The 27,618-nt window shown below is 43.2% G+C and overlaps 1 protein-coding gene across 40 annotated transcripts in view; it reads left to right on the top strand.

The window, feature by feature from the left end:
• Nucleotides 1-27,618, top strand: part of Zbtb20 (zinc finger and BTB domain containing 20) — a 758,948-nt gene that overhangs the window by 691,755 nt on the left and 39,575 nt on the right. For 31 of the 40 annotated variants that reach the window (XM_087900141.1, XM_048422822.3, XM_087900155.1 and 28 more), the window contains 3 exons: nt 16,122-16,222; nt 18,285-18,336; nt 24,175-24,362. In XM_087900141.1, the coding sequence (XP_087756267.1) occupies nt 18,317-18,336; nt 24,175-24,362 (208 nt within the window). In that variant the 5' untranslated portion in view covers nt 16,122-16,222; nt 18,285-18,316. Of the gene's footprint in view, nt 1-4,079; nt 4,422-16,121; nt 16,223-18,284; nt 18,337-23,644; nt 23,808-24,174; nt 24,363-27,618 lie in introns of those variants that run through there. The other 9 variants (XM_087900197.1, XM_087900198.1, XM_085685624.2 and 6 more) reach the window with 5 other exon arrangements.

The raw sequence follows: 27,618 nt of genomic DNA on the forward strand, positions 1-27,618 counted from the left end.
ATAGGAGACTGTCGTGGATGCATTTCGTTTTGTCTCTCCTGAGATGGAAGTGTCTTTTTAAAGCTTCCTGCACCCCCACAGCAGTAGAATGTTTTACTATACTGCTTTAACTAGGACAGATTCTTCAAACAGAGCTGGTTTGTCTTATTTGTTTTGCTTTTGCAGATTTATGCTTACCAGGGATTTTTATAAACAAGTTAGAAGGAGGAGAAATAGCCAAGATGTAAATGGTCCAATCAGATAAGCTTGCATGAGCTTGGTGGTGGCTTTGTGGGGATGGAGCCTCTTCATTAGTACACGGATGATAGTTTTCACCTCAGGCATCAATCTGATGTGAAACGAGACATTGAAAGACAAAGAAAGGCAAAAATATTGCTTGTATTTTCCCTTGGAAAGCTGAAAAAATACTCACCTGGGTATGTATTTCATGGCTTCTTGAGCTAACAACACAACAAGCACCGGACACTGATCAGAAGCAACTGATAAGCACTGCTTACCTAAACAAGAAGGGGGAACTGCCACCTCCTTGCTCTTTCTACAGCCCCACCAAATACTGTGACTGGAGGGAAGCCTAAGAGCCAGCCCTCCTAACTCTCAGTTTCACATGCGGGAATACGCATTTCCATGCTGTACCTGTGGTCTACGAGAGTTTAGACACAGATAGGGATTCAAAATCTTCTGAGGCACCCAGGTACCATTCCATCGACCCCCCCTATAGTTTCTTCAGTTCCTCGGCCATCACTTTAGAGAATCCTAACTTGGCTTCTTCTAGCAACACTGATTGTTTTGTATCTTGATTACCAACTGGCTTTTCAATTAATTGCTTTGGAGAAGTTTATTTTATAATAATTAATTGTCAGGTTCATATAAATGAATCTAGTAGTTAAGATAGACTCTCGGATGTATCCTAAATATTACACAAATACAGAGAAGCTTACCAGATGGACATCTACATCTTCTTGTATAACTGCTAGAATACCTATAAAACTGCCTCAGACCATATTAGGTTTTTCAAATTTCCAGAACTTCGGACATTTGTTGGGAGGTGTAAGCAGTGTACTGCAAGTTGCTCATTTGCCCCCATGAGTTCAAACTAGCAATTCCCGCTATCATCAATGACCCCACTTCCGCCATCAGACCAGCTGCTACTAACGGATTGCCTACCAGCCTCAAAACCAACTGGACTTAGTATTTTGCTGATGTTTTACTCAGTGTAGAAGAGAAAGAACATGATGAGTGTCTGGAATGGTCCAGCTCCCTTATGTGAATAAGGAATCCATCACTGACAGCAGACAGTCAATAAATGGTTATTGAAAGGGGCAGGAAAACGTATCAAAAAAAAAAAAACCAGAACCCTCACGGAATCATTTGGAAATATTAGTTCCAAGCTTCTGATACAATGCTGTGTGGTTTGTTGCCCACATATGGTTATTATGATCTACTTGTCAGTAATGATCCAGAAATACTTTGCTGTTGCAATGCAAAATAACATCATAATCCGTTTTTACACTGTAAGTGTGTGTGGCCCACCAAGTCCTTGCTTAGATGCCAGACTGACCACTGTGAAGAAATTGGCTGACATAGTGCCCAAAATCTCAGGTAAGTGTAGTCATCTCACATAAGCATGGATTGAGCCTAGTGTTTGAAACCAAGAGGAGAGGCAAAACTTTTTTCTTCCCTAAGGAACCATTTGGCAATATTCACAATAGTTAGAGGGAATAGCCTTTGTGAAGAAAATTGTGGTGTCTCAAGGCTGTTTTTATTAAAACATTTAGTCCACCAGCATACCAATTTTAAGAATAATTTAATTCACACAGCCTATGAAATAAACAGAAGAGTCTAGCCCCAACAGCTGCATCCCACCACTGCGATCCTGTTGTGATGCAGGGTGAGTCAGTGGTCAAGATCCCTCTGCATTCGATATTTGTGAGCGGGAAAAAACTAGAACTCATTTCCTTAATATCCATATGGCATGTAGCAAAACCACCAGAGAATACTAATCAAGATTTTTTTGGTCAGCTCTAGCCAGATGTTCAGGTAGCAATAATAACAGAGCTCTTCTCCTCCCTCTTCTTCTCTTTTATTTGGGTTTTCTTCTCTAATCCAAAGCTTTCCTGCTGTTATGGATTGGGGTCAGTCTAAAGGAAGTAAGCAAAGTTCATCCGATTTGCAGGAACACACTCTACTTTGACAGGTGACTATCTCATTGTGCCTTTGGGTAGCCGGTGCAACTGAGGAGCTTGTGGAATAGCCAGGCACTGGTCCTCCAAGGACAGTGCTTGGTTTGAACTAGTCTACTCCACTGTTTAAGAGTACAGAGCAATCAAAGGAGAGAAGAAAGTTTTCCTCCTGTGTGCTTACTCCAAATGAATGGCAGGATGTAATCTCTCTATCTGTAATTTTCCATAAAGTTTTCCATGATATCTGGGGGTACTGACTCCTGGGGGTGCATGCATTAAAGTTAGATCCTGGGTGTGACTTCCCAGGAAGAAGAGAATATGAAGTAGTGAAGAAATACAGACATAGATATGTTTGTACTATTTTTCCTCATAAGTATTTTAACTCTCTATCCAGACCCCATTTGATCCTCAATCAATAGAGTGATTTAAAGAAAAAAATCTTTGGGGGATGGGGAGATGGCTCATTTAGTAAGATTGCTTGCTTTGCAATCATGACTTGAGTTCAGAACCCCAGTAACCCACATAAAATGCTGGACATAGCTGCATGCGCCTGCAATCCCAGCATTGGGATGCAGAGACAGGGAGATCTGCAGGACTCACTAACCATCCACTCTTGCCAGATGGTGAGGTTCTAGTTCAGAGTGACCCGTCCTCAAAGGAATAAGGCAGAGAGAGGGACACAGGAACAGACAGGACATCTGTTTCTGCCTGTCAAATGTGGGTACCACTTAGAGATGAAACATACACACACACAAAGAACTTACCTTTGTGACTTCTTTAAGTCATGCTTTCAGCATTTCCTATCACTGGGATTTTGGCTAATCATCTTCACAGGTGGCTGGGAGGAAATCACATGTGAAAAGTCCTCACAGCTTATAGCAAAACAGAAGATATGCTCATGAGAGAAGTGCAAAGCCATGAATGTAGATATATATACACACACACACACACACACACACACACACAAAGAGAGTAGCTCAGGGACAGTGTGTGATGCTATATGTCCTGCATGGGGAGACACTGAGGCCCTGTTTTCAGTTCCTTTTCACTCCCTGGAAATTTATACAATAAACAGAGCCAAGAAACTTTGGAATATACTCTGGTGAAACATAAAGGAGATGAGAAAAAGTCCTTTGAAACTCCAATTTAACCAGTGCAAGCGAGCAGCCAATACAGTGAAATAACTGTCTCCTTTGGCCTTTGGGTTTGATGTTTCTGTCCACTAGGAAGGAGTCAGAGAATATATCTGCCTTGTGTGTTTGGAGCCTTTACTGTTTCAAATACTTTTCAGATGAATGCTTGTTTCCTGCACTTCCTTAAACAAGTTCAGTTAAACATATTGGTTGTAACACAATGCATGAGTATTTAATACATTACAAAATACAGGAAAATCAGTTGGGCCATCCCCTTTCTCCCTTCGCCCCCTCCTGTCTGTCACACTGTGAGGAATTGAGAGTGTGTGTGCATATGTGCATGCATGTATATGAGTGTGTCTGGGAGGTAGACAGATTCCCTACCTGGAAATGGCTTGCTATTATTAGATGTTCAGTTACCAGGGGTTATGTAAGACAATTGAAGCTCTGTTTTTTAACAGAGACATGATTCATGCTGCTTGTAGTAACAGTAACCACCTCCGAACGAGACAGAAACCAGACGCAGACAAAGGTTGGAGAAATCAATGCCGACTCCATGCACCATTCTCCTGATACCCTCTGCCTTTCAGTCAGGGCACTTAGGTTATCAGGAAAGGAGGCTCCTGCTAATTCTGGACCTTTTCTGTCTCCGGGGACTGCCGGATAAATTCATGTGTCTGGAGCTAGGCACGGGAAAAACCGGACTTAAGGAGCAGTGACATCTCATCTTCCTCCCTAGGACCTTTCCAGGGTTCAGACACTCCTGGCGAGGAACAGTGCCCGCACCTGTGCTAGACACAGGATTCTTCATGCCTTCAAGTTAGACAGCGTAGAACCTGAGCGTTGGACTCCCCAGTCTCAGAACTCCTCCAGGCGATGCTTTCTGCGTGCCATTGGAACAAAGAATGAAGTGGTATTAGAGTTGGTACCCCTTTAGTACAGTGTCTCCCCAACTTATAGAAGACACAGACTTGCTTCTCAGCCCTCACACAGACTCAAGACCGTCCCTGGTCCCTTCAGACTACCCCAACTCCACACTGCCCATAAATTTGCACGTCAGCCTCACAACTGTGTGGGACAGGCAATGTGTGTCAAGACCACCTTTCAGGTGAGAACCAGCTCAATGTTTAAGGGTAGTGTTCTTTGTCTGTGATTTTGTGTGTGTGTGTGTGTGTGTGTGTGTGTGTGTGTGTGTATTCCTAGCTGTAATTTTATATATATCAGGTTGGTGACCTGACCAGGGTCACACAAGTCCTCTTTGCAGATGCAGAGAGAATTGCAGATTGTGTTCTCAGTCTGGGATTCTCAGGTTTGCTACAAAGTTTGGTGGTAACCAGAAAATTTTTGAAGAAAAATTAAAAATTTAAAAGAAAAAGAATTTTCTGCTGAAAACTGTGTTTTAGATTACACTCATTTGCCCGGCAGCTGAAATGCCTCCCCTCCCCTCCTCCCTACCCCAGGTCTTAAGCGTCTCATCTGTGGATCACAATGGGAACTCACTCTTAAAGAAAGTAACCATGCAACCACTCCTGTGTCTGCCCCAGTGAAGTAGAGCGTCCCCAACAGTGTCTCCCGGTCCCTACCACTGACATCCCAGAAAGATGCTAATATCCGAGGCTTCACCCAGACCCTGGAAATAAATTACTTCAGCTACAAAAAGAAGCTGATTCCTGACTGCCAAAGCCACCCAGGACTCAGGAAAGAGCAGCCCTGCCCAGCTCCAGCCCTACAGGCAAGCGGCCCTTTACTCCCTCTCGCCTATTTAAGCCACCCCAAAAGACATGTCTGAGTATAGAAATGACAGAGAACTGTCTAGCCATATAGTCTCATCAAGCCAATAACCCCACAATAAATTTTCATTTTAAGAAATACTATTATTGGGGCTGGAGAGATGGCTCAGAGGTTAAGAGCATTGCCTGCTCTTCCAAAGGTCCTGAGTTCAATTCCCAGCAACCACATGGTGGCTCACAACCATCTGAAATGAGGCCTGGTGCCCTCTTCTGGACTGAAGAAAGAATACTGTATACATAATAAGCAAATAAATAAGTATAAAAAAAATACTATTATTGATTACTAGTAATGACCAACATCATGATACAGCCTTAAGACTTTAAACTATGGACTATACAGAATTTCATGAATATTTCTGCTATCTCACGTGTTCTTTACCTATTTTAAGGTAGAACATTATTAAACATTCTCATTTATAAAATAGTTTTTAATTAAATCCTCTGTATACCCCCTTTTTAATCGAGAAGGGAAGTGAAAATACCTCACAGACTATATTTCATGAGTACTTACTCTTCTTATAAATTATGAAAGTCGTCTGTACTCTTCCTGCACACAGTCAAACTCCCTGTTCATGCACCCAGAAACTGTGTTTCTAGCCCCAACCTCAGCACAAACTTACTATTGGGAATTAGGTTAAGTCTCTACTTCAAATAACATCTAATCTGCAGAACTCAGAGTCCTTTGCTATCTGGTTTCTCTGCACTGGCCTAGGAAGGCCTGCCCTGGGCTATCTGTGTGGTGGCAGGAACCAGTTTTATGAAAAGATAGAACTCACTCTTTGCAGGTTTTGTATTGTGCAAGTGACTGCCTGGCTGCCTTAGCTTGCACAACCCAGTGTGTCTCCAGACTGACGGGAGGTAAAGGCTAGTATATGGGTGAAAGGTGGCAGAGAATTCTGCAGACATTTGCTGCATGCCCTGTCTTTTATTTTCATCAGATTACCATGATTTAATGATCATAAATGGAAATTTTCCTTAGTGTAAAAGCATGTTCCAGGGCCTCCCTTCATGGCGTGTTTGCTGTTCCTTATTCTGTTATCCTTCTCAACTAAGGCAGAGGCTTAGAGCCAACAATAACAGGGCAGCCTTTTGTGAGTCTAGTCATTTTCAAAAGCCTAAGAGACACAAAGTGGCATTTGTAGAGGCAATGGCAATAATAGTAGATGGTGTTTCTTTTCAACAAAGTTCTACCTGGGCCTTTCCCATCCTAAACAGTCCCTGGAATTTTAGGGACTCCAATAACTATGGCAACCAATAACATAGTTGTGACATCCTAATTTGTGCAGAGGCCTGCAGTAAGTGTTGATGTTTCAGTAAACTATGAGGAGGCCTAGAGGATTGACACATTTCCAAATGATACAGAAAAAAGACAGTAAACAGTAACTAGTTAAATGCTAAGTCAGTGTCAGAGGTCAATATTGGGCAAGGCATTCCTAACAAGAAGGTTTTATAAGGAATAGGTCACTTCCTACAGATCTTGAGTAGGAAGAAAGTTGTGGTACAAAAGGAAAGGTGACAATGATGTTATACTGTTATTTCCAAAATGGTGTGTTTAGAAGCTTAGGGATACAAATATATTTATCTTTGTGACCCCTAAAAATTAACAGGTTAATATTAAATGGAGTATTAACAGAAAGACTCTATTTTATAGTCACTCAGTGATTTTCACCATAGGGGGAAAAAAAAGCTATCCCCTAGTTTTCCTCGGGCATTTTCTTAGGTGAAATAAAATTCTATTAATCTAATAAGCTTGGGCAAATATGGGTCCTCAGCACCTGTCTCTGTGTATTTGGTGAGCATACAAGAGAAAATAAAGCATTCATAGCTTCCTAAATTTATTTGACCAAAACATAAATTTTAAGATTTTTTTTAAGTAATTTTTGCGTGTGTCCTTCTGCAGGCTTGGAGGCTGTGTGGAAAAAGCATAAGCACGAGTGGAGGTCAGGCTGTGGGAGCTGTCGGGTCTTTCTGACCCAGGGGTCCTCGGAAGCTTCCTCGGGGTTGGCAGGAGTTGCTTTCACAAACTGAGCCATCACACCAGCTCAGCTTTTAATTTTAAAAATGAGTTACTTTGGGCTGGAGGGATGACTCAGTGGTTAAGAGCATTGCCTGCTCTTGCAAAGGTCCTGAGTTCAATTCCCGGCAACCACATGGTGGCTCACAACCATCTATAATGATGTCTGGTGCCCTCTTCTTGCCTGCAGACATACACACAGAATATTGTATACATAACAAATAAATAAATATTTTTTTTAAAAAAAAATGAGTTACTTTTGTGTATATGGGAGCTTAGTCTGCTTGTATTTCCAAGCACCGTATATGTGGCTGTTGCCAGCAGAGGTCAGAAGAGAGTCTTGGATCCTCTGGAACTGAAACTCCAAATGACTGTGATTGGACTTGCAGAGTCTGGGACTCGAACCAGGGTTCTCTGGAAGAGCAGCTAATGCTTTTAACATTGGAGCTACCTTACAAAGCTTCCCCCCCATACACACACACCGACCTTTTTCTTTCTTATAATGCTTTTTACGGTACTAGTACTCTATAAACTCACTCTAAGGCATACCACCTTAAAGGATTTGAAGATCCTTTAAAAGAACTGAAAACTAGATGAGAAATTATGTTGTACTGATCAGTGCTGTTGAGAATGAGCATACCATTGACTGCAGAGAAGTATCAGTGATGAAACCAGTAGGCACAAGTGAGGACTGGAGAGGAGAGCCTAGAAGGGGAGGATCCAGTGTGTGGAAGAAAACCAGAGGTGCTTAAAGGAAACTAGAGCCTGTAATCTTAGCCTGCTGTGGCATGTGACGACATAGCAGCTGTGCTCATCAACTGAGAAAGAAAACAGAATGAACAGGACTTGGCAAAAGTCAGACAACTAAGGTTTGCACATGGAACAGTGGGCAGGGTTGGAGGTCCAAATGGAAACAGGTAGAGGGGGCCTTGCACCGACGGCAGCAGCAAGCAACAAGTGGTAATCTTGATTCACGTGATGAAGAAATTAGTGGAAAACCCTGCACATCAAAGTTGAGAATGGGAAACCTGAAGGTTACCAAGGACAGACCTCAATGGTCAACGATGGACTGAAGTCAGATTGAACAAAGATGCCTAATGAAAACAGCAGGAACTAGCGATTAGCATCCTAATGTCCTAAAATGGTGAAAAGTGGGCTCTTTACATGTTAAGAAGGACAAGTTTAAAGCTAGGGTTGGAAGAGTTGAAGTGACATGTGAGACTCCAAAAAAGTAATTTAAAGAGAGGATGAGGGCCAAGTAGTAACTCAAGAAAGGTAATGAAGGCCTATGGAAAAGAAGTAATGTAGTGGGCCAGAGTATAGCTCAGTGGCAGAGCATCTGCCTAGCATGCCAGAGGCCTCAAACTCAGTCCCCAGCATGAAGGACAGGGGTAGTGGTGGTGATTTAGATTCAAGTGTTAATGTAGGGAGGGCACAAATCAAGTGTGGAGGGTTTTAAGAACTACAGAGATTCAAAAGAAGGCAGTAGAAACTCCCTGATGGAGTTTCTAACAAAAGTCTGTGGTGAGGACCCCAGATGAAGAGGACAGGAGTGAAGGCAGAAGGTCAGTGGTTAGTGGTTACAAGTTGTTACACACTGCATCTCAGGGCAGTGTGATTAAAACCTGATATTACATCCTTCTTTGTTCCTGTCAGATTTGTGGTCTATGGCGAATAATCATCTTTCCTAAACAACCTCAACTTCCTTGTCTATGTATAAAATACTTTGAAGAGTAATTGTAAGACATGAAGTAAAACAGTGAATGAAAAAGTATATTTACCAGGTGATAGCATTTAGTTTGTGGTACCCAAAATTGTCACCAAGGTGAGGGAACAGAAAAGGGAAAGTGAAATTCTCTTAGAGTGTGTGATCTGGGCCAAAGCTACTGTGATGTTTCCCAGTACTTGTTTTTCTAGAAAAGTATAATGGTTAGTACAGGAAATATACAAGTGACAATATATAAAAGAATGATATACCAGAAATCATTCTGGCCAAAAATCATGCATCTGTTAGGATCCTTATTTTAGAATTTAAAGAGACCTTAAAGTCACCAGGGCCTGTGACAGGCTCTCCAGACAGGAAGGTATCCATTTAAAATTACTTAGAAGGAAAGGGATGGGTGTGCTGTAGCTAAGTTTTCATTTAAGCCAAAAAAAATCATGACCCTATATATTACCTGATCCCCAGTTCTCTTGTTTAAAATAAAAATCAACTACCTGGAATACTAAGACTTTGGTGATGTATAACTCTTATTAACAGTTTGTAAATTATCAAAGACAAGTCAGGGGTCTCTATGGAAAAAGATTAATATAGATTTACTGTGACAAACAGTCAGACTGTGATTTCATTCTCTGTTGGCAGGGCCATTTCTGGAATCTTTGAGCCATCTGAGGTATTTCTTTTGGGCATGAGTGTTAACTGGTGTTTAATTAATGAGCTAAAATGTAAAAGTGGAAATGGGTGTCACAGCATCAAGAAGCTGAAGCTGGAGTTCCTGCTCGGTCTAGCTATGCTGTCTTTTGTGCCTGCCTTGGTTAGTGGTTGCCACCAGTTTCCATCAGGTGGGATTACTAGTAGTGACTTGGGAATTCATTCCAGGTAATTAGTAAAAAGTTAAAAGTGAAATAGTTTTCTTAAACAGGTTTAATGGCTTCCCAGGGTGATGTAGTTCCACATTTCTCTTCTCAGGAGGCTATTACAGTTTTAAGAGATCTTGAAATCATAAAACCCATTCTTTCTTTTTGCAAATGGAAAGTGCGATCCACCTAGAGGTCAAATATCTCACCTAAGGTCATCCAGACAGTGAGAATTTTCGTTTCCATCTCTTACTCCTTTGAATTCTCTTTGAATCTCTCTTAATCTCAATCTCTCTCTCTCTCTCTCTCTCTCACTCACTGTCCCTCTCCCTCTTTGTGTGTGTGTCCTTCCCACCTTTTACACACACACACACACACACACACACACACACACACACTGGACTCCTCACTACTGACTATCTCTTTTCTTGCATTTCCCCTTGTGCTGTGAACTCCCTTGTGCCTCAGAGTCTGAGCTCATGGATCTGCGTTAGTGACCCTCACCACTGACTCACCACTTCCTTTAGAGGGAAGAAATGAGGGAAATAGAACAATTTTAAATTTCCTGTGATCTTTGAGATAGCTTTTTCTACACCTGGGAATTGCTGTTAGACAATTAAGGTTAGTAAAACTCATTGAATTTCTCAGAGGAAAGGTGTTATTTGAATTATTACCAGATAATTATTGTTAAAAATAACAATAATGTAAAAATGGGAACGTTGCGTGTTTGAGACATTATCATTTTGAAGTTCCAGAAGTTGAGGAAGTTAATGGAGATCTAGAAACAATTGTTTGTTGTCAGAAACCCCTGAAATTGTAATGTCTGATGACTGACAAACTGGCCCAGAATCAGAAGCCATGTTGTTCAGCTGAACTGACCCCTCGAAAACAAACCCCTATTAGAATAGAGAATGTCAGATATAAGACCTGTGGTACCCAGACCTGTAGCATTAGCATCACCTGGGAACTTGCAGAAATGTAGAACTGCAGACTACACTCAGACATGCTGACTCAGAAATCCTGGTGATCTGTGTGCCAGTTAGAACTTGAGACTGATAGAAGACACTCCCATCTCTAATTAGAAAGGGATTAGGGAGGAGCGGTGCTTATTGGTAGTTTCAAGGCCAGTTCCTTCACATTGATTCTAGACTCCCAAGGAAATGGCTCCCTGTAGGGTCATAGCAGGAACCAACAATGCACTTGTGCTCCGTGAGAACTAGTTAGAGTGACAGGAACACAGGGTCCGATGAGGTGCCTGCAGAGTCTAGCCTCGCTGTCTTCAGCTTTCTCATCATAGACTTTTTCCATGAGCTCACTGAGTCCTTGTCCCTTCTCCATACTTGGGGCATATTACTCAACACGGCTGGGAAAGTCAAATGAGAACGTTTTCATATATGCAAATGGGTGGTCCCTGAGAGAATATAGATGTCCAGTAAATAGTCACTATTGTTTTCACTGTGCCATTTATGTCAGCTTCCACCCTGAAAGTACTCTTCCATTTTACGTTAGTTTGGGGATCTCTGAGCAGTGAGGAGCAAAGACCACAATGAAATCAGCCCTCAGCAGACAGTTCCTTAGGTGACATGTGGCACTGTGTTCCATAGCTGCTCTGAGCCGGCTTCCAAGGCAGGTGTGCCGAGATGCCAGCACAGCAGCAGCTACAAAGAAGTGACCCTCTGTCTGTTCTGCATCTAACACCATCAAGAGACATGCTGGGGTCCGAGTGTGGACTCTGTATCCCAGTGGTGACGCAGAGGCAGAGAGAACAGCTGGAGCTCCAGCGTCGGAGTGAAATCTGTGGCACCAGCGGCCGTCAGAGTGAAATCTGTGGCACCAGTGGCCGTCAGAGTGAAATCTGTGGCACCAGTGGCCGTCAGAATTACCTTTTAACTTAAAAACTACCTGCACTGGATATGGAAGTCATTCAAAGGGATAAATATGAAACTCTGTGAAATCACTTTCACTGAGTCTTTTTTAAAGTCTAACTACCCTTTAAGCAATCAAACACGATGAACCACGCAGTAGCATTGATTAATAGACCCTCAACTGTGTGCAGGCACCTGAGCAGGAAAATAAGGAAATAAGGATAGACCGTAGTTTGCCAAAAACTGGAAGATCATAGCAGCAGGATGTGAAGGAAAGGGGTTTGATTAAAGGACAGGAAGATTATGCCTCTGTTTAATTATAAATTTCACACTTTTAGTAAACTATTATGTGTCCTGAACATGTACATTTAACTAATTACATAGAGGATATCTGTGTATTGCCAGGTAATTGTTCACTGCGGTGTGGGAGAATATTGATCAGTGATTTTCTTTATTACCATAATGTAGTTGCCAGGAGATGAAAAAGAAGATAGTTCAGTGTGGCAAACTGTTAATAATCTCTAGCCATACAATTTGTTAGAAAGAGCAGTGAACAGTTTCTGGGCCCTATTTTGCTGGTTATATAGCTACTAAGGCAAATGGATCAATTCATAGCACCTCTCCACTGTACAGCCAGAAAAAGGGATTGATGGATATTACATTCTTCTTTCTCTGCTGGGCAACAATGAGTTGGCAAGGCCTTGTGGTACTACAGAGCCTATAATATAGACTGATGTTTAAGAGGAAAATCTCCTGACCAGTGAGAATGAGTGCTAGCCCCTAGAAGCCCTGATCTACTTGCTATGGTAAGCACCACTATCCCAAGACAGTTGTTTTTGGCTGTAGTTTTAGTTTGGTTTGGGTTTTTTTGTTTGTTTGTTAGGTTTTAATTTTTCATTAGAACTAAGAAAAAAATGATTCTGTTTGAGGTCAGGAGAAATGGAACAAAAAATATTTCTTCTGTTCCTGGAAGTAAACAAGGCAAGAAAATGAGAAGTGACTTAGAGCAGCCATCTGCACATTTCTAAGGAGAAAAATAAGTGCAAATTTAAGCACGTCCATAGCGCAAAGAGTGAACAAAGCTAGCTGGAAAAAGAAGTGTTAATGCAGTAAGACTGCCAACTGGCCATAATGAATTTAATCCTAGAGTTATTGTAGCCTGTTTCCAGCAGGACCTTAGCTGAAGTGCGAGGAACCTCATCCTAGTCTTCAGTTTGCATTTATCACTTCAGTGGTATTTTCAGTATTATCATAATTATTATTGCTGGTAATATTAGAAAAGTCTGATTCTTCGCTTTTATGATCCACTTTCATTTTAAGGTGTTATTGAACTATAAAATGGTATTTATTTCCTCTGTTTGTTGAAGCTAATAACTGAAACAAGTTTGTTATTTTTGAAACATAGTATACCAGCAAACTCTCCCTGTCCCTGGTCTGGTCTTTTGGTCTGGTCATCACTCTTGATGGTCTGGTGGGCTTATTGGTATTTATCAGGCACTGATAGATATTTAAAGACACAAGACCTTTTATATCAGTTATCCTTGCTTAGTTGCTACCAAAGCTAGGACCTTGAGAAGTTGTCTCCCTTAATCTCCGCACAGGAACATGAGGACAGTGGAGTAGATGAGCTTCAAAGCCCTTTCAATTCATCCTCAGTTTCTGTGCCTTCTAAACAAGATTACTTATTCCTTTGGAATTCCACTCAGCTTACATCAGTGGAGCACACATCCATATGTAAGGAATTGTACTCTGGAGGTAGGAAAAGAGGAGTGGTCCATATTCTACACACCATAAAACGACATTGCCAATACCCATATAGCCAAAGACAGAGTCACAAGAGCAAAGCTCAGAAAATGTATTGGACCAAAAGTCTACCTTATAGCAGAGACTTCAGGAGAAAGACCCAAGGATACACGGATACAGGGCAAGCTGTCCATGTTTAAGCTGGCTAGAGAATGGACAACTGTGTGGAAATATGATTGGTCAAAGGAGTATGACCTAATGGTGGTAGACTAAGCACAGAAACCCAGCAAGGCCGGCCTCTCTATGCAGCATTCCTTCCACCTGGGTATGGACAGGACCATTCCTTAACCTAGGGTCTGAAATCTGCTTCCAAACAAGGTATGTCAGAACATTATGCCCTGTTCCTACACCAAAAGACAAGGGAAGATTCGAATGGTATTTTTAAGCTTTGTGATCTGCTCTTAGGAAACGGGTTCTCATTTCTATCTTCTGCTCTGCAGAAAAGAATCTCTTACTTCTGTGTCTTGCATTATGATGAAGGAGGCAGAACAGAGGAGGACAAGAAAGGGTCAGAGAGAAAATTTGCTTTTAAGGCTATTTCTGAAGCGTCCGCCCTGAGATATTGTCTCTGAGTTTCAAGAGTAGGGAGAGAAATGATACAAATGGTGATTGGAATCAGTAGAATGTTCCACAGAATCCTGCAAATCAGTGCTTGAGGATTCAAGGGCATTTATTTCCCTTTGAGAAATGCTTCCTAAATGAGGTGGCATCTAATGACCCATAAGGAAGCTGCATGTAGGCACTGGAATGAGAGAAAAATGGCATGAACATGTGGGAAAGAGTGGGGCCTTGCTGATGTAAAGAATGAACTATCGGAACAAGAATTGAAAGTTGGATCAGGGCCTCTGTACAGCATACTCAATGTTAAGTTAAGACGCTTGAATTTAATGCAGTAAACAAAGGAATTTTGCACAAAGAAGGAACACATTTTTAGGGTGGTGCTTTAGAACACTAACATAACCATGGTAGAAATGTCAAATGCTGGTGTAAAATGAAAAGAAACTAGGAGAATGGAGGCATTCAGGAAATGTCCTCTGATGTTCTGGCAGCAGGTAGTAAAGAGGTAATGGTGTTGGGTACCAAAGACAAGTAGATTCAAGAAAGTTGGCCAGAGGAAGAGCTGCAGACTTGGCAGCTGATTGGATATGGAAATGCAAAAACATCAGGATAAATACTCAATTGTAGACAAGCCATGGAGTAGAGGTAGCACTCTGAGGTTGCCACAGATTTGGAGGAAAAAAGTGAGGTCTATCTTAAAATTTCTAACTTTAAAGAGCCTGGTAATACTTGACAGAGATGTTAAGTTTCGAAGAATTAGAGACGTGAACTGCTCATCTTTTCCAAGGGTCTCCTAGATGCAGTGTGCACACTGGGTGAGCAAACGATGTGTGCCCTGGTCACTGGCTGACTTCAAAAATGGGCCTGCAGCACTGCAGAAAGCAAGAGCTGGAGAGAGACAGCTCTGTAGACACTCTCTGGGAGAGTGCTTGTTGAGGTGCAGGCAAAGCCTGTGGGGTAAAATGTTAAAGAATTTACCTTTCAAGGCAAGAGGAGAAGGAAAACAAAGTACTGGACACAGAGCAGCGGACTGGAGACAAGAAGACAATCAGGACAATGGCTTGCCCAACCACAAAAGTGGATCAGTTTCAGGGACAAAGTGGACTCTGAGCAGGACAAAAGGCAGGAATGTCAGGGTTGAGGGGGCAGTGAGTTGGAGGCCCCTGCAGACAGATCATAATCTACATTTTCTAAGACTGTACTCCCTGGGGTTAAAGATAAAGAAGGGAGACTCTTCAGTTCTCTGCAAAGGGAATAGAGAGAAGGCAAGAATCCAAACCAGGTAAGTGCCTGTCTTCAGGCAAAGCAATGCCTGACTAGTAGCAAGGGAGAGACTGAAGGGAGTCAAAAATACCAGAGCTGGGCTACATATGGACACTATGCAGTACTGCTCAGCCTTTCAAAAGATGGCAGTCTTATTGCCACAGTGTGAGTGAACCTGAAAAACACTAAGTGAAATAGTCCAGGCCTAGAAAGATAAACATAGCATGCTCTCAGAAATGGAATCCAAAAAAGCCAAACTCATAGAAGCAGAGAATAAAATGGTGGCTAACATAGGCTATAGGGATGTTCAAAGAATACTAAATTTTATTTAGACATTTTTCTATTCTAAACAAACATTTTATTCTAGACAAGACATAAGTTCAGAGATATTTTTTCCCCTCTTCTTCATTCTCTTCCTCCAGGCAGCTGCTGAGATTTACAGTTTACTGCCTGCTCTAGGATAATTTAAAAAAAAAAAAGCTATCACCACAAAACATAATATGTGAGGTAATAGATATGCTAATTAGCTTGATTTGTCTATCCCACAATGAACACAAACCTCAAAACATCATGATAGCATTATGTTATATGTTCCACAAATAGGTATAATTTGTGTCGGCTAACAATCAACCAGTATGTGTAAAACATCAGAAGACTTGGCTGGGCCAAGTTAGAGCAAGGCTGTCCTCAGTCTCTCTGGTCTAACCTCCACTCAGTTTCCCAAGGCCACTTTGTCTGCACTCCAAGGATACTCCAGTGTCTCAGACCATCCCAGCAGTCAGCAGAAGCACTGTGAGAGAAAGATGCAGAACCAGCCGCAGCCATGTTTCTTAGTTTATTATCTCTTTTAAAAACTGTTAAATAAATGAGCAAAGAATGCTGTAATCATAACCTCCTCATTTAATGACCTTGTTTGTTTTGTTTTTTGTTTCTGCTAGATGCAGCTGCTCTCTGTCCCCTGCCCCAATGAACATCTGCAGTAGGCCCAAGCCTTGGAGTGACTTACCTGAAGAGTGACACCATTTGTCTGAAATCTATTGTAAGTGCCTTATGCCTCTAGTGAACTAGTTTACTTTGTTTAATAAATGATGGTGGTGATGATGATGGTGGTGATGAAAAACCACACAATTGCAAAAAAGCAGGTACAATTACAAGTAGCTTCAACCTTTAGATGTACCTTCATCTCTTAGGTGACCAGTCCCAATACCCGCAGCTGTTTTCAGCTACCAGCATTCATTGCATGCATGCCCGGGTAGTGTCCTCTCCCATCTCTCCCACCTCCTGGTGGCTGTGTCATGCTGGGTATCTGTACACCTTTCAGGGACTGGAGCTTTTCTGCCTGGTCATGTGTGCCTCTCCCCAAGACGGTGGTAGCTACCCTCCCTGTGTTTATGCTCATCACTTGTCCAGTCTATTGAACCTTGCAGTTGCTTGTCGTTTCTTGTCACTCAGGTCCAACCTCTGAGCCAGCTTAGCCTGCCTATGCCTACCTGATCTCTACCTGATCTCTAGGACACACCCCATGTTGTTGCCTCCTTGCAACTCTAAGCATCCAAGGATTCCTTTGGGGACTCTAGGCTCTTTCTACTGTATTTCTAGCCCATCAAGCCAGGTCTGCTCTGCCCTCTGGGTGCATGGCTCTGTGTAACTGATAGAATTCCTACACATGGCATTTCTGTAGAAATATATCCCTTACAGGGAAATAAGACAGGGTAGGAGAGTCAATATCCACGGGCAACTAATGAAAATTTACTAACTAATCATATTAAAACTAATGATGAATATATGCTTTTTTCCATGAAGAAAAGCCAGAAATTTGAATTGTTTAGAAGCTCTGCATGCAAAATAATTATACATTTTAAAATAAAATCTCCTTTTAATTGTACTTACTAGTTTTCCTGTACAGTAGAAGGCAGGTAATGGGATGGTGATTTACGAAGTCTCTGTTACTGTAAAGCACTAAACCTGGGAGGCTAATACTCCTCTTAGGTCCAGGTAGGACATTTCACATTCATATTACCTAAGTCTTTAGCTATTCTAGCATACCTCAAACCCAAAGAAATGAAGTTAGAGCTTTGTTTTGAGTCATTTTATCTGTATTGCGTTTGGTCTCTTGACAGTTGATGACAATAGCTGGTGTGCAGGTGATGGACAGGCCTTTCTAGCCAAGATGGGGAATGAAGGGCATTGAGGCACTAGGGCGTACAGACATGAGAGAAGACCATAAGTTGTTTCTTTTGCCTATAATCACACAGGGAACTTAATTGCATAATTTATCCTTATGTTCAAGCACAAGGAGTCCCTTAGAAAGCCTCACATCTGAATATTTTCTCACATCTGAATTTGCTTCCACACAGAGCGATGTCTCTACCAAGAGCACAGTCACACTAGGGTATGGACTGTGTCACACTAGGGTGTAGACTGGGTCAAGGTTTCTGCTCTCTTTCGACTCCTCGGTCCTTGTGCTGCAGAGAACGCAGACCTCGACCTAAGAACTGGTACCTCATCTATCTTGGAATTGCAAGGAAATGTCCAGTCAGCTGTTTTTGCCTCAGAGCAGTGTTTCATCTTCCCCTGGGCCCGGGGCATGGCAGGTTGGCTTATAACCCTAGCAGTGTCTGCTCTTCAGAGACTGCTTCCTTACATGCATGAAAGAAAATAGTCACCAAGGCAGAAACAATATAAAAACGGGAACTTTACAAAAGTGGGTCCCTTCCTGAGAAGGTCCTGAGAACTGCCAGGGCTCTGCACCTGTTCCCAAAGTTTGAGAGGTGATGGTTGAAGCAAGTGCTGGGTTTTCTCATATTACCTGCACACATGCTCAAGCCTGCCGACTTCCCCTTGCTGCTGTGATCACGAAGTGAGAGGATGTGTATAGAGGGTCTGGCATGGCAGATGAGTGTGTCTACTCCACTAAAACTTGCTGAGCCTTCAGTGCCAGGCTCTATTCTGGGCACTGGGATATAGCAAGGAACACAAACAAATCTCTTATTTGTGAGCTTACATTCAGTTTCCCTGCTCTATAAATGACAAACAGACAAAATAGGTACATAGAAGCTAACCAAGGACTGATTTGATTTTATTTTCCTTTTTCCTTCCAGAAAGTATAATTGAGAGAAAAAGTGTGAAAGAAATGCAAAGGGGAAACAATAGGTATGCAAATGAATCTTGCCACTCTACCTCCCAGCCCCTGTCCTCGCGCTTGACCCAGAGACTTCTCAGGACTCCAGTACCCAGGCTCACCTGTTCTCTAGCTTCCCTGAAAATCAGACCTAAAGAAGACTTCTGTAAGGGAGTGAGCCATCCTGACTCAGTGCAGAAAATGTGCCCCACTCTCGTCTTTCAGCTCCACAGCGGTAAAGACGAGGTCAACAGCTCTCCATTGCTGCTGATCTCTGGTGCTTCACCATCGCTGAGAGTGTCCTTGGAACGCAGCTCCTTCAGCAAACTCCCTTCAGTTAGAAGCTGTCTGTACCTGTAGCTGGGCAGTAGTGACACACGCCTTCAATCCCAGCACTTAAGAGGCAGAGGCAGGAGAATTTCTATGAGTCTGAGGCCAGTTACGGAGCTAATTCCAGGATAGTCGAGGCTGCACAATGAAACCCTGTCTCAAGAAAAAAGGTGGGGGGGCTTTACATGGACCATTTATTTCCTGCCAGGATCCTGACTGCAGTGAGGAAAGACACTGAAAAATATTGTAAATCAGCTCTGCCAAGAAGAAGGGGGAGGAAAGATGGAGATAATAAAAGGCTTTAATCATGAAAACATTTTAAATTAATGTGAGAATACCGGGCCAAGTTGAGAAAGGATAAATTGTAAGAAGGCGTGATAAGCAAAAGTCCTGTAGGTTGGTCTCATGAATAGCCTATAGTGTTCAGGCCGATGGGCCACTGCAGGCCAAGTGCAGCTTGCTTGACCCTCAGCTCCAAGGAGGCCTCAGTGCAGCCACAGCAATGAGAGGCAAGTGTGAACAGAAGAGAGCTGGGGGCGGCAATGAGGCGAGGGTGGAAAGAAGAGTTTGCTCACTTACAACAGCAATCCTTTTGCCCTTGCCCCTGACCAGGATATTCAAAAGATGACTGCAGTGGCCGTGCCTTACGTACACAGCTAACTGAGCACCGCAGAAGTAATATTTTCCAAAGAGCTCTCTCATAGACTACTTGCTCCTGAACCAGTGCTGTGCTAAAAACAACCTGGCTCTTCTCCTTTATTCTTACCCACAGCCCATAGCTGGAAGGTATCGCTGTTCCCATTTTACGGATGGGGAATATGGAGACTCCGAGATGCAGACTAACCTGCCCTGGGCAAGTGGCTGCTAGCTGATGGAGCTTAGTTTTCCTAAACCCCCTCCCCAGGTAGCAGTAGTGGTGGCTCTCTATTCCCACCCTCCCCTCCCCAGACACTCTACAGTTGTGAAACAGAGGAGGGAAATAGTTGCCACTCCAAAAAGGCCGATCTAAATGACTGAGTAATTATTTATGAAAGGGAGGTTCTGACTAACCCTTTCCTAGCCACACAGGCTGCTAAGTGGGAAGCCTGGTCATGTGCAGGAGAGTGTGGGAGCCCACTGAAGGGAGAGAATTAGGAGAGAGAGAGAGAGAGAGAGAGAGAGAGAGAGAGAGAGAGAGAGAGAGGAAGCACTTGCCTCTTCACAGACCCTGGAGACTGATAAGAGCTCACGCAGATAAAATATTTATTTTTCCATATGTTACAGAAAGCATTGCCATCACTGTATGTGTGCAATATGTGTGAAGGAGTGTGAACTATATACATCCAACAGCACCAATCCGCTTAATTTCCATGCATTTAACATGCTTAATACCTAGCAGCGCATCCATATGTTTTAATGCATACTTCTTTGCACAAACAATATGGTCTAGTTAGGCAAGAGCCAACATCCTCCACAGCCTTGCTAACTGCTATCTTTCAGCCTGAAACTTTCTGTCAGGACCAGCACAGGGAGAGTTAAAACACAGAAGGTTCTGCTGGCTAGCTCGACTGCCCTTCACCTTAAACCGCCTTCCTATTTCTTGAAGCAGCCTTTTTCTCATAACAAAAATGTTCACAGTGGGGAGATGAAAATGTTTTTGTTCTCTTTGGACAATTGGGACGTGTTCAGTCAGAATGTCAGCACTGACCGTTGAAAGGCGGGTGCCTGCGGCCACACTTTTTTCTTTTCTTTTTTTTGAATGCAGAGCTCCACCAGTGTGGCGGGAGGAAGTGCACAATGATTGGCCTGTTTTTCTGTGGAAGTGTTCGGGGTACACCCAGTTTTGCTTTGCATATATTTACGAAACATCTGCCCTTTTCTTGTTCTGAAGTCTTTCTCCGTCACAGCCCCCTTCCCCTTTCCCCCGGGTTTTTCTTTGTTGTTGTTGGCCTGTCTGACTTTTTCGTTGAAGTTTTCATTTTCCGGTGGAGGGGCCACCTCATAACAGTGTATAATTTTAACGTGGGGAGAGGGAGAGGGAGAGGGAGAGGGAGAGGGAGAGGGAGAGGGAGAGGGAGAGAGAGAGAGAGAGAGAGAGAGAGAGAGAGAGAGAGAGGTGCACAGCAGGCGGGGGAGAGAACAAACTTGAAAGAGACTGAGAGGCCAGAAAGAGCTTGGCAAACCAACCTTTGGCATGGTGACCAGGAGGAAGGTTCTGGTAGGAGTTTGTTCTCTGAAATGCTGCCTGGCGTCAGCCAGTGTGCTGCTGCCCTCTACAGGTTCCAAGGGATAGTACAAGCTACAAAGGCTTGTACAGACACATCCTCAGATGTGCCATGTTTATACAATCCTTTTTATGCAACCAAAGAAGGCATTTTCAGTTAATTACAAGAGAGCTTGCTCTTTCCTCAATAAACCACAAACTGAAAAAAAAAATGGGTCATAGAACAGCACCTGAGGGTGTCAGACAGGTTGGTGTTATGTGTTGCTGTTTCTTGGCTTCAGAAAAAGGAGTCCCAAAGAATTGTGAGAGAGGTTAGGGTGGGAGAGGAAATGCTCGATGGACAGTATGCTGTGCTCTTGCCTGGGACTGGGAAACAGCCATGGTAAAAGGATAGCTATAGTGATACTAAGCAAATGAGGGAAGGAACCGGGTAGGTTGGTCTTAAATGTGTCCTTCTTGCAGAGGAGGCTGCAATGCCCCTGTGCCATGGACAGACGCCCAAGGTGATTGTAGACATAAGGTGAGGCACAGATATCAGGCAGGTATCAAAATCCAATTCAAGACAAGAAGTTAGGACGTAAACAGAGTCATTGGGTGGTTTGGCAGCACTGGGCTTGGAAAAGAGCACCCTTAATTCTCTGAACCGCATGTCTGAAACTAGTTCAGGCCTTGTCTGTAAGCACCAGAGGTCATTTTCTTTTCTGCTACATGATAATGGTCATTGGTGTTTTGTCCCTATATTTAGATGAATTACAAGGACCAGCCACTCTTATTAAATACTCTTCATGTAATCAATGAAAAAGCAGCCAATCCAGGTTGATTCCACTGCTGCATAAAAACTAGGAAACTTAATTAAGATTCAGACTGGGACTAGTCTCCAAGTGTACTTGAATTTTAGCTCTGTTTAATCCCATCAGCAAACAGCTATTGAACGGCTGCTGTGTATAAGTTGCCCTGCTTCACAGTATAGACTAAAGGGTAAACTCTGGGAGGACAGGACCCACAGTGCTCAACCCATAACCTGTGTAACACATTGCAGCCACATGGTATTTGTAAAGTGAATGTGTGAATGAGTGAATGAATGAGGTGGGAGGAGCAGAAAGGCAGAAGGAAAGAAAGGATGAAGAGCAGGAATATATCAATAACTAAAGCGTTCCTCTCCCCACGGAGAGGTTATTCTCTCCTAGAAGTAATAGCATGTAACTAACAATGAAGTGAGGGTTAGTGAGGAAGACACAAGTCCTGGAAGTGCTGAGAGATTTCAGGATGACACAGAGAAGAGCCATCCTTTCGGAAAGGGGACACACAGCAGCATAACATGGAGCTGGCATTTAGTAAGTGTGAAGGGTACATCTCTTTTCATCAGGCAGAAAGAAGAAAAGACTGATCAAAGCAAGAACAGTGCTGAGTAAAGGTGAAGAGCCCAGAAGGTACATTCCAGAGCTCTGGGAATGATAAACAAATTCCAAGGTGGCCAGCGTTCACTACTGTGAAACAACGTGGGGCAGATAAGGAACTGACTTTGAATGCCAGGCTATCAGGTCCTGCAGGATTTGCTGATTGGAACACAGCTGGACAAGGAGGTTAGGGGGTGGTGAGCAAGATAGTGGACAACACCGACATCCTGGACAGGGAACAGACTTGAGAGGACTGCAGGGTAAGCTGAGGCCGAGGAAGGTGAGCTGCACCTGGGGCTTCTCCAGCAGACCACACTGCAGGAAATAGACACCTCAGCAGAAGCACTGGTTCTCCCAGGGGAGAAAGGGGGGGTGACTTTGGAGACTTTGATCTTGGAGGCTTTCTTAATCTGAAAAACCAGAGGGGGGCAGGTAGGCATGGGATTCAAGGGTTAGTCTCAGAGTTGCCCCTTCAGCAATGAGACTTGTTTTTATATGTTGGCTTTCTCTGCTTTGAGAATATATCGGAAAGCCCCCTCCCCCAATTCTAATCTTTACCATGCTATTTCTGCCTCGTGCCCCCTGAAGAAACAGATTTGATTTCACAACCTGTTGGACTGAAAACACAGCATACTAATCATAACACCATATTCTGCGAGGGCAGATTTGACTACCCAGTACAACACATTTCAATATGAAATATTCTGTATACAAGTCCAATGCCATGCTCATAGAAACAAGGAGAACATGGAAACATAGCGACTTACAACAAATTATGTCCCACACATAATCTATCCAAAAAGAAAAAAAAAACATACTCTCTGGTTACATAGTGATAGAAAAAGACACAAAGCCACAGAACCTGGGGACATGTTCAAGGAGGAACTCATGAACCCTTTTTTCTGGGGTCTGGGGTCCATCTGCTCCATGTTGACTTACTAGTTACTGTCGTTTACATTGCCACAGGGAAGGGAGCCCTGAACTGACTGATAGCTGAACTGTTTCCCTTTCTACTCCTGACAGTAAATACCACCACCACCTTCCTCCTGCCCCAGCAGCAATCTCTTTCTCACGAGCAGACGGCTCTCCACTCGCACTCCTGAACTCGGGGAGCCTGTACTAAACCTAAGAACAAAGAGTGGCTTAAGGCCTGGATGAAGAAAGAGGAGGGTGGAGAGTATTTGTGTGCTCCTTCCCTGCTTAGCTCCAGGAACCCGAGCTTTTCCTAATCACTCTTCACTTTATACACCACCCTCTCATCTGTACAGCCTGCAGATCGAGGTTCTGATTTGAATTATGAATTGACTTAAAGTACAGGAAAGTGGGATACTCCACAATGTGCTCCAAGAACAGACTTAAAGCCAGAAGGAACCTTGTAGGGTCCTCTAATCTAAGCCCTTTATTTTTCAGATGAGGAAACTGACGCCCAGAGAGGTGAAGTGAGGTACCCAAAGCCACACAGCAAGTTGCAGGCACAGCTAGTACCGTAGCTCAAGTCTCCCGACTCCCAGTCCATTGCTCTTCCCATTACTCCACGGGCCTGTCTCTAAGCTTCCCGACAAATGCTAGAACGGTAAACCTCCACAGTATTTTTTCCAGACCATGTTAAAGCTCTAAGGGGGACAGGATGCTTTCTTGGATAATGTCAGCCATACGTAGCTCAAGCTGTCTAAAGTTCTGGGACAGGGTCTTTTTATACAGCCAACAGAGTCCAAATGTGGTGCTGTTTGCTTGGCCCATATGCTTTCATGTGTTCCCAGTTAGGCCATTACTGGAGGGAAAAAAAACAAGAATCAGCTTGTTTTAAAACAAGGGACATACTGGACTCACTCCCATCCCCCTTCAGAAAAAAAAAATCAAGTTATCTTTAACAGATTCTAAAAATGCCTTTTCCCAAATATGCAGTCAGTTCCTTCAAAGGGCCCTTTGTTTATTCTCAGGAAGAAACCCAAGACAGCTGAAAACCAGAAGGCATCTGAGGAGAATGAGATTACTCAGCCGGGTGGATCCAGCGCCAAGCCGGGCCTTCCCTGCCTGAACTTTGAAGCTGTTTTGTCTCCAGACCCAGCCCTCATCCACTCAACACATTCACTGACAAACTCTCACGCTCACACCGGGTCGTCTGACTGTGAGTACGCCAGTGAGGTGACCGTGTCTCCCCAGTGCCTGGCATGGTGCTTCTGCCCCCGCCCCGGGGTTCCTGCTGTTTTGTATTCAGAGCAAGCTGTTTCCATTTGGTCTTCCAGAGTAGTCAAGAGTAGCATGCCGCCATTTTGATCCAGCCAGCATCTATATATATTCTCAAAGCCAGAGCAACTTTTAAAGCCAGATGACCAGGCATTTGGCCTCGAAATGCTGATTAGTTACATGGGTCACATTCTCTTTCACGAGAAACTCACAAAAAGAAGTTGTATTGCGGCTTACTGATTATTCTTGCTCTCAGTAACAGCACTTCTACCGTTACTAAATGGAACAACCAAATATGGACTCAGAAGGCCAGTGAGACACAAGGAAACAACCGTTTCCAAATTACATAACCCGAGTCAGATTTGCATTAGTTATTGGAGTCTCATGTAGCTTGGCTGAATTTCGGTCTTTCCAGTTTTTAATTTATTTTGAAGTGGTTAAAGGATAGCATACATTTACAGAAGAAAAGAGAATGGCTTCCAAGAATCCAAAAGCCACCCAGACTTCTCATAGCCAATAAGAACGCAGGTTAAAAATATTTTTTAATTAAAAAAACTGCCTACGGGCTAAATTTGGAAATGGGCACTTAATGAGAATCGTCACTATTGAAATCACTTCTTTGGTGTTTATTTTTGCCATCTTCTCACTAATCTAGAAGTCACTTCTTAAATTCTATTTTAAGAAAGTTGATAAATCACGTTAGGAGGCTGTTTTTCGTTTCTCGAGTGTAACCCAGTACTTGAGAGAGGAACACATGTGTTGACAATACCAAACCAAAAAAGTATTCCTTTTAGCTTCAAGATGCCCAACAACTCTTCTGAACTGATCTCTCCACAGGGTGTCTGGTAACAGGCAGAGAGCTGGCATAATAGAGTGAGTTAAATATACCAGGAAAGCTTTATTTCCCAAAAGGGCTCCATTTATCCTGCTCCTCCAAGACAAAATTTAAAATAATAATAAAAAAAAATCTCCATTAGGAAATCTCTTGCTGTTATTGCTCTCACAGAATAAATGTAAAATTCTTCAAGGAGAACAAAGGGTGAATCTGGGCGGTTCCCTCCCCCACTCACTTTGCCATCATAGCCTCTAGACAGGGGATGTGAGCTGGGGCAGGGGTTGGGCTTCAGCCACACTCCAACTGTCACTAGAAAATGGTAAGAAAATGAGATCTGAGTCACTCAGTGTCATGTGATCTGTGCAGCCAAACTTGCAGCTTCTGTTTAGAGTAGAGGACGGAAGCAGGGACTTTATCCCGGGGACCATCATCATGGTCACGTCCTTGGGCTTTCTTGCCTGGAAGTCTCCAGCCTAATAGTAATTACAGGAAGAACTTGAAAATAGCATGGCACAGTGCCCCACAGACATGTGTCCACTGCCCCTGCCCACCAGGAAGGTGGCTTTCCCTCTGGTGAAAGGCTGGAGTCTCAGTGTGCACCTTCATCACCTGGCTTCCCGTCATACCAATGGAGAAGATTGCATGGGGTAGCCCTAGCCCAAAAATCTGGTACAGTCAAATGAAAGCTTTGCTGATTAGAAAAGCCACCGTGCTCCTCACACTGCAGTAAGCATCATCTGGCCAGGCCTCGCTTGCCCTACTAGCCTGGCATATGTGGAAGGAACAGCAGGAAGGTGCTGTCACTACAGCCCTGTGGAAGCCGACAGAGTGGAGCTCAGTCGGGTGTGTGAATGCAGTTGGAAGGAGACTGAAATGGGAGGAGAAACTTAATCTTCGCTGTCTCGAAAGTCACTTTGATTTTGCCATTAAGATGTGTAAGTCTTCTCCACACCGACCTGTTGTTAAAACGGATTCTACTTCTCTCTAAACATATTTAGATTGTAGTTTGTCCTGATTTGAGCCTACACTTAAAGGAAGATTGTTTTTAGGAAAGATTCACAGAAATCTGTCCATTTGGAGATTGCCTGAGAGAAGACAGGAAAGGAGTTTATTTTAAGCTGTTAAATTTTTTGGATGCTCTTCTTGCATTCAAGAGGATTTTTTTTTTATTTTTTTACTTTCAAATGTCATTCTTACCATAGATTAATTTAAAAGCCTAATTTCTTTAAGGTAAAATATTCAGTTCCTATTTAGAATGAACAGATTTGGGGCATTTAAAAATAGTGTCCTTGACTTGTTAGTCTCTTTAACTTCAGGAACATTCTACCAGTCTGTGGTGTTCCAAGATTTCACAAGTGCTTGAGTTTTCATAGCACCTTTTTATTTTGTTGTGTGCTTAGCAAAATTATTCTTAGTCATGGCTTCCTGTCCGTCAGCATGATTCTTCCCAATTTACAGATGAGAGACCTGAGAGACCTGACACCTCGCTGAGGAAGGATTTGCTGCAGTGTGCTCACGTGGGTGCTGTTTACCAGTTTGCTCTCATTCTGATTGTCCAGAACTCTCTGCTCAAAGCACAAAGATGGTATTCCTAGCTATGAACAGGCATCCTGGAAGTGTGTGGTTACTCATAATGGTGATGTGGTTATAAAAAACACAATAGATAAATCGTTCCTGCAGAAGAGAAGTCAGCTCTGCTGTAACTAGGAGAGGTGACAAGCCACGGTGCTTTTGCATATACCCATGGAGAGATGACCATTCCAGCACCTTCACTGATCAGTTGGCTATGTAACCTGCTATGCCGTGGCACTTCTGCCCTGGCCAAAGATCCTAGTGATGTCCAAAAGCAGAAGTCGCATAGTCGGATAGGCTTTGCTTCAGCGAGATGCTGTTGTTATCTTGCCACAGAAATGCATGCTGTTTGGCAGTGCACTCCCCAACACAATTTCCTCTCAGCAATATTCTACCATTTCCATGGAGCTTGTCACCTCTACACCATTTCTGAAAGCATAATGGTAAACAGCTTCAGATGACGATAATAGAAGGCATTAAGCTGAATTTGGGAAGAGAAAGGGTGCAAGAGCCCTCGGTGTTTGATAGAGCAGTTAGCCCACCAAGCAGGCTGTGTACTTCAACAGGACAAAACGGTGTCAGTAGCACAGATGAAGGCCTCCATATGAAGAGCCTGTCCTGACAACTGTCAAGATGTAGCCCATCACATCGTACGTGTGAGATAGAAGCAACCAGAATTTTTCCTTGCATATCTCTTCCATCTTGTTTCCCCGCCCCAGACCAGGCTCCCTCCCATGGAAGGGAGAAGCACTTCTCCCTTTGGTGGCCCTCTCTGCTTCTGCTGGAGGTC

This window comes from Myodes glareolus, chromosome 2 (genome assembly GCF_982192425.1).
Source record: "Myodes glareolus chromosome 2, mMyoGla1.1, whole genome shotgun sequence".
Classification (NCBI taxonomy): Eukaryota; Metazoa; Chordata; class Mammalia; order Rodentia; family Cricetidae; genus Myodes; species Myodes glareolus.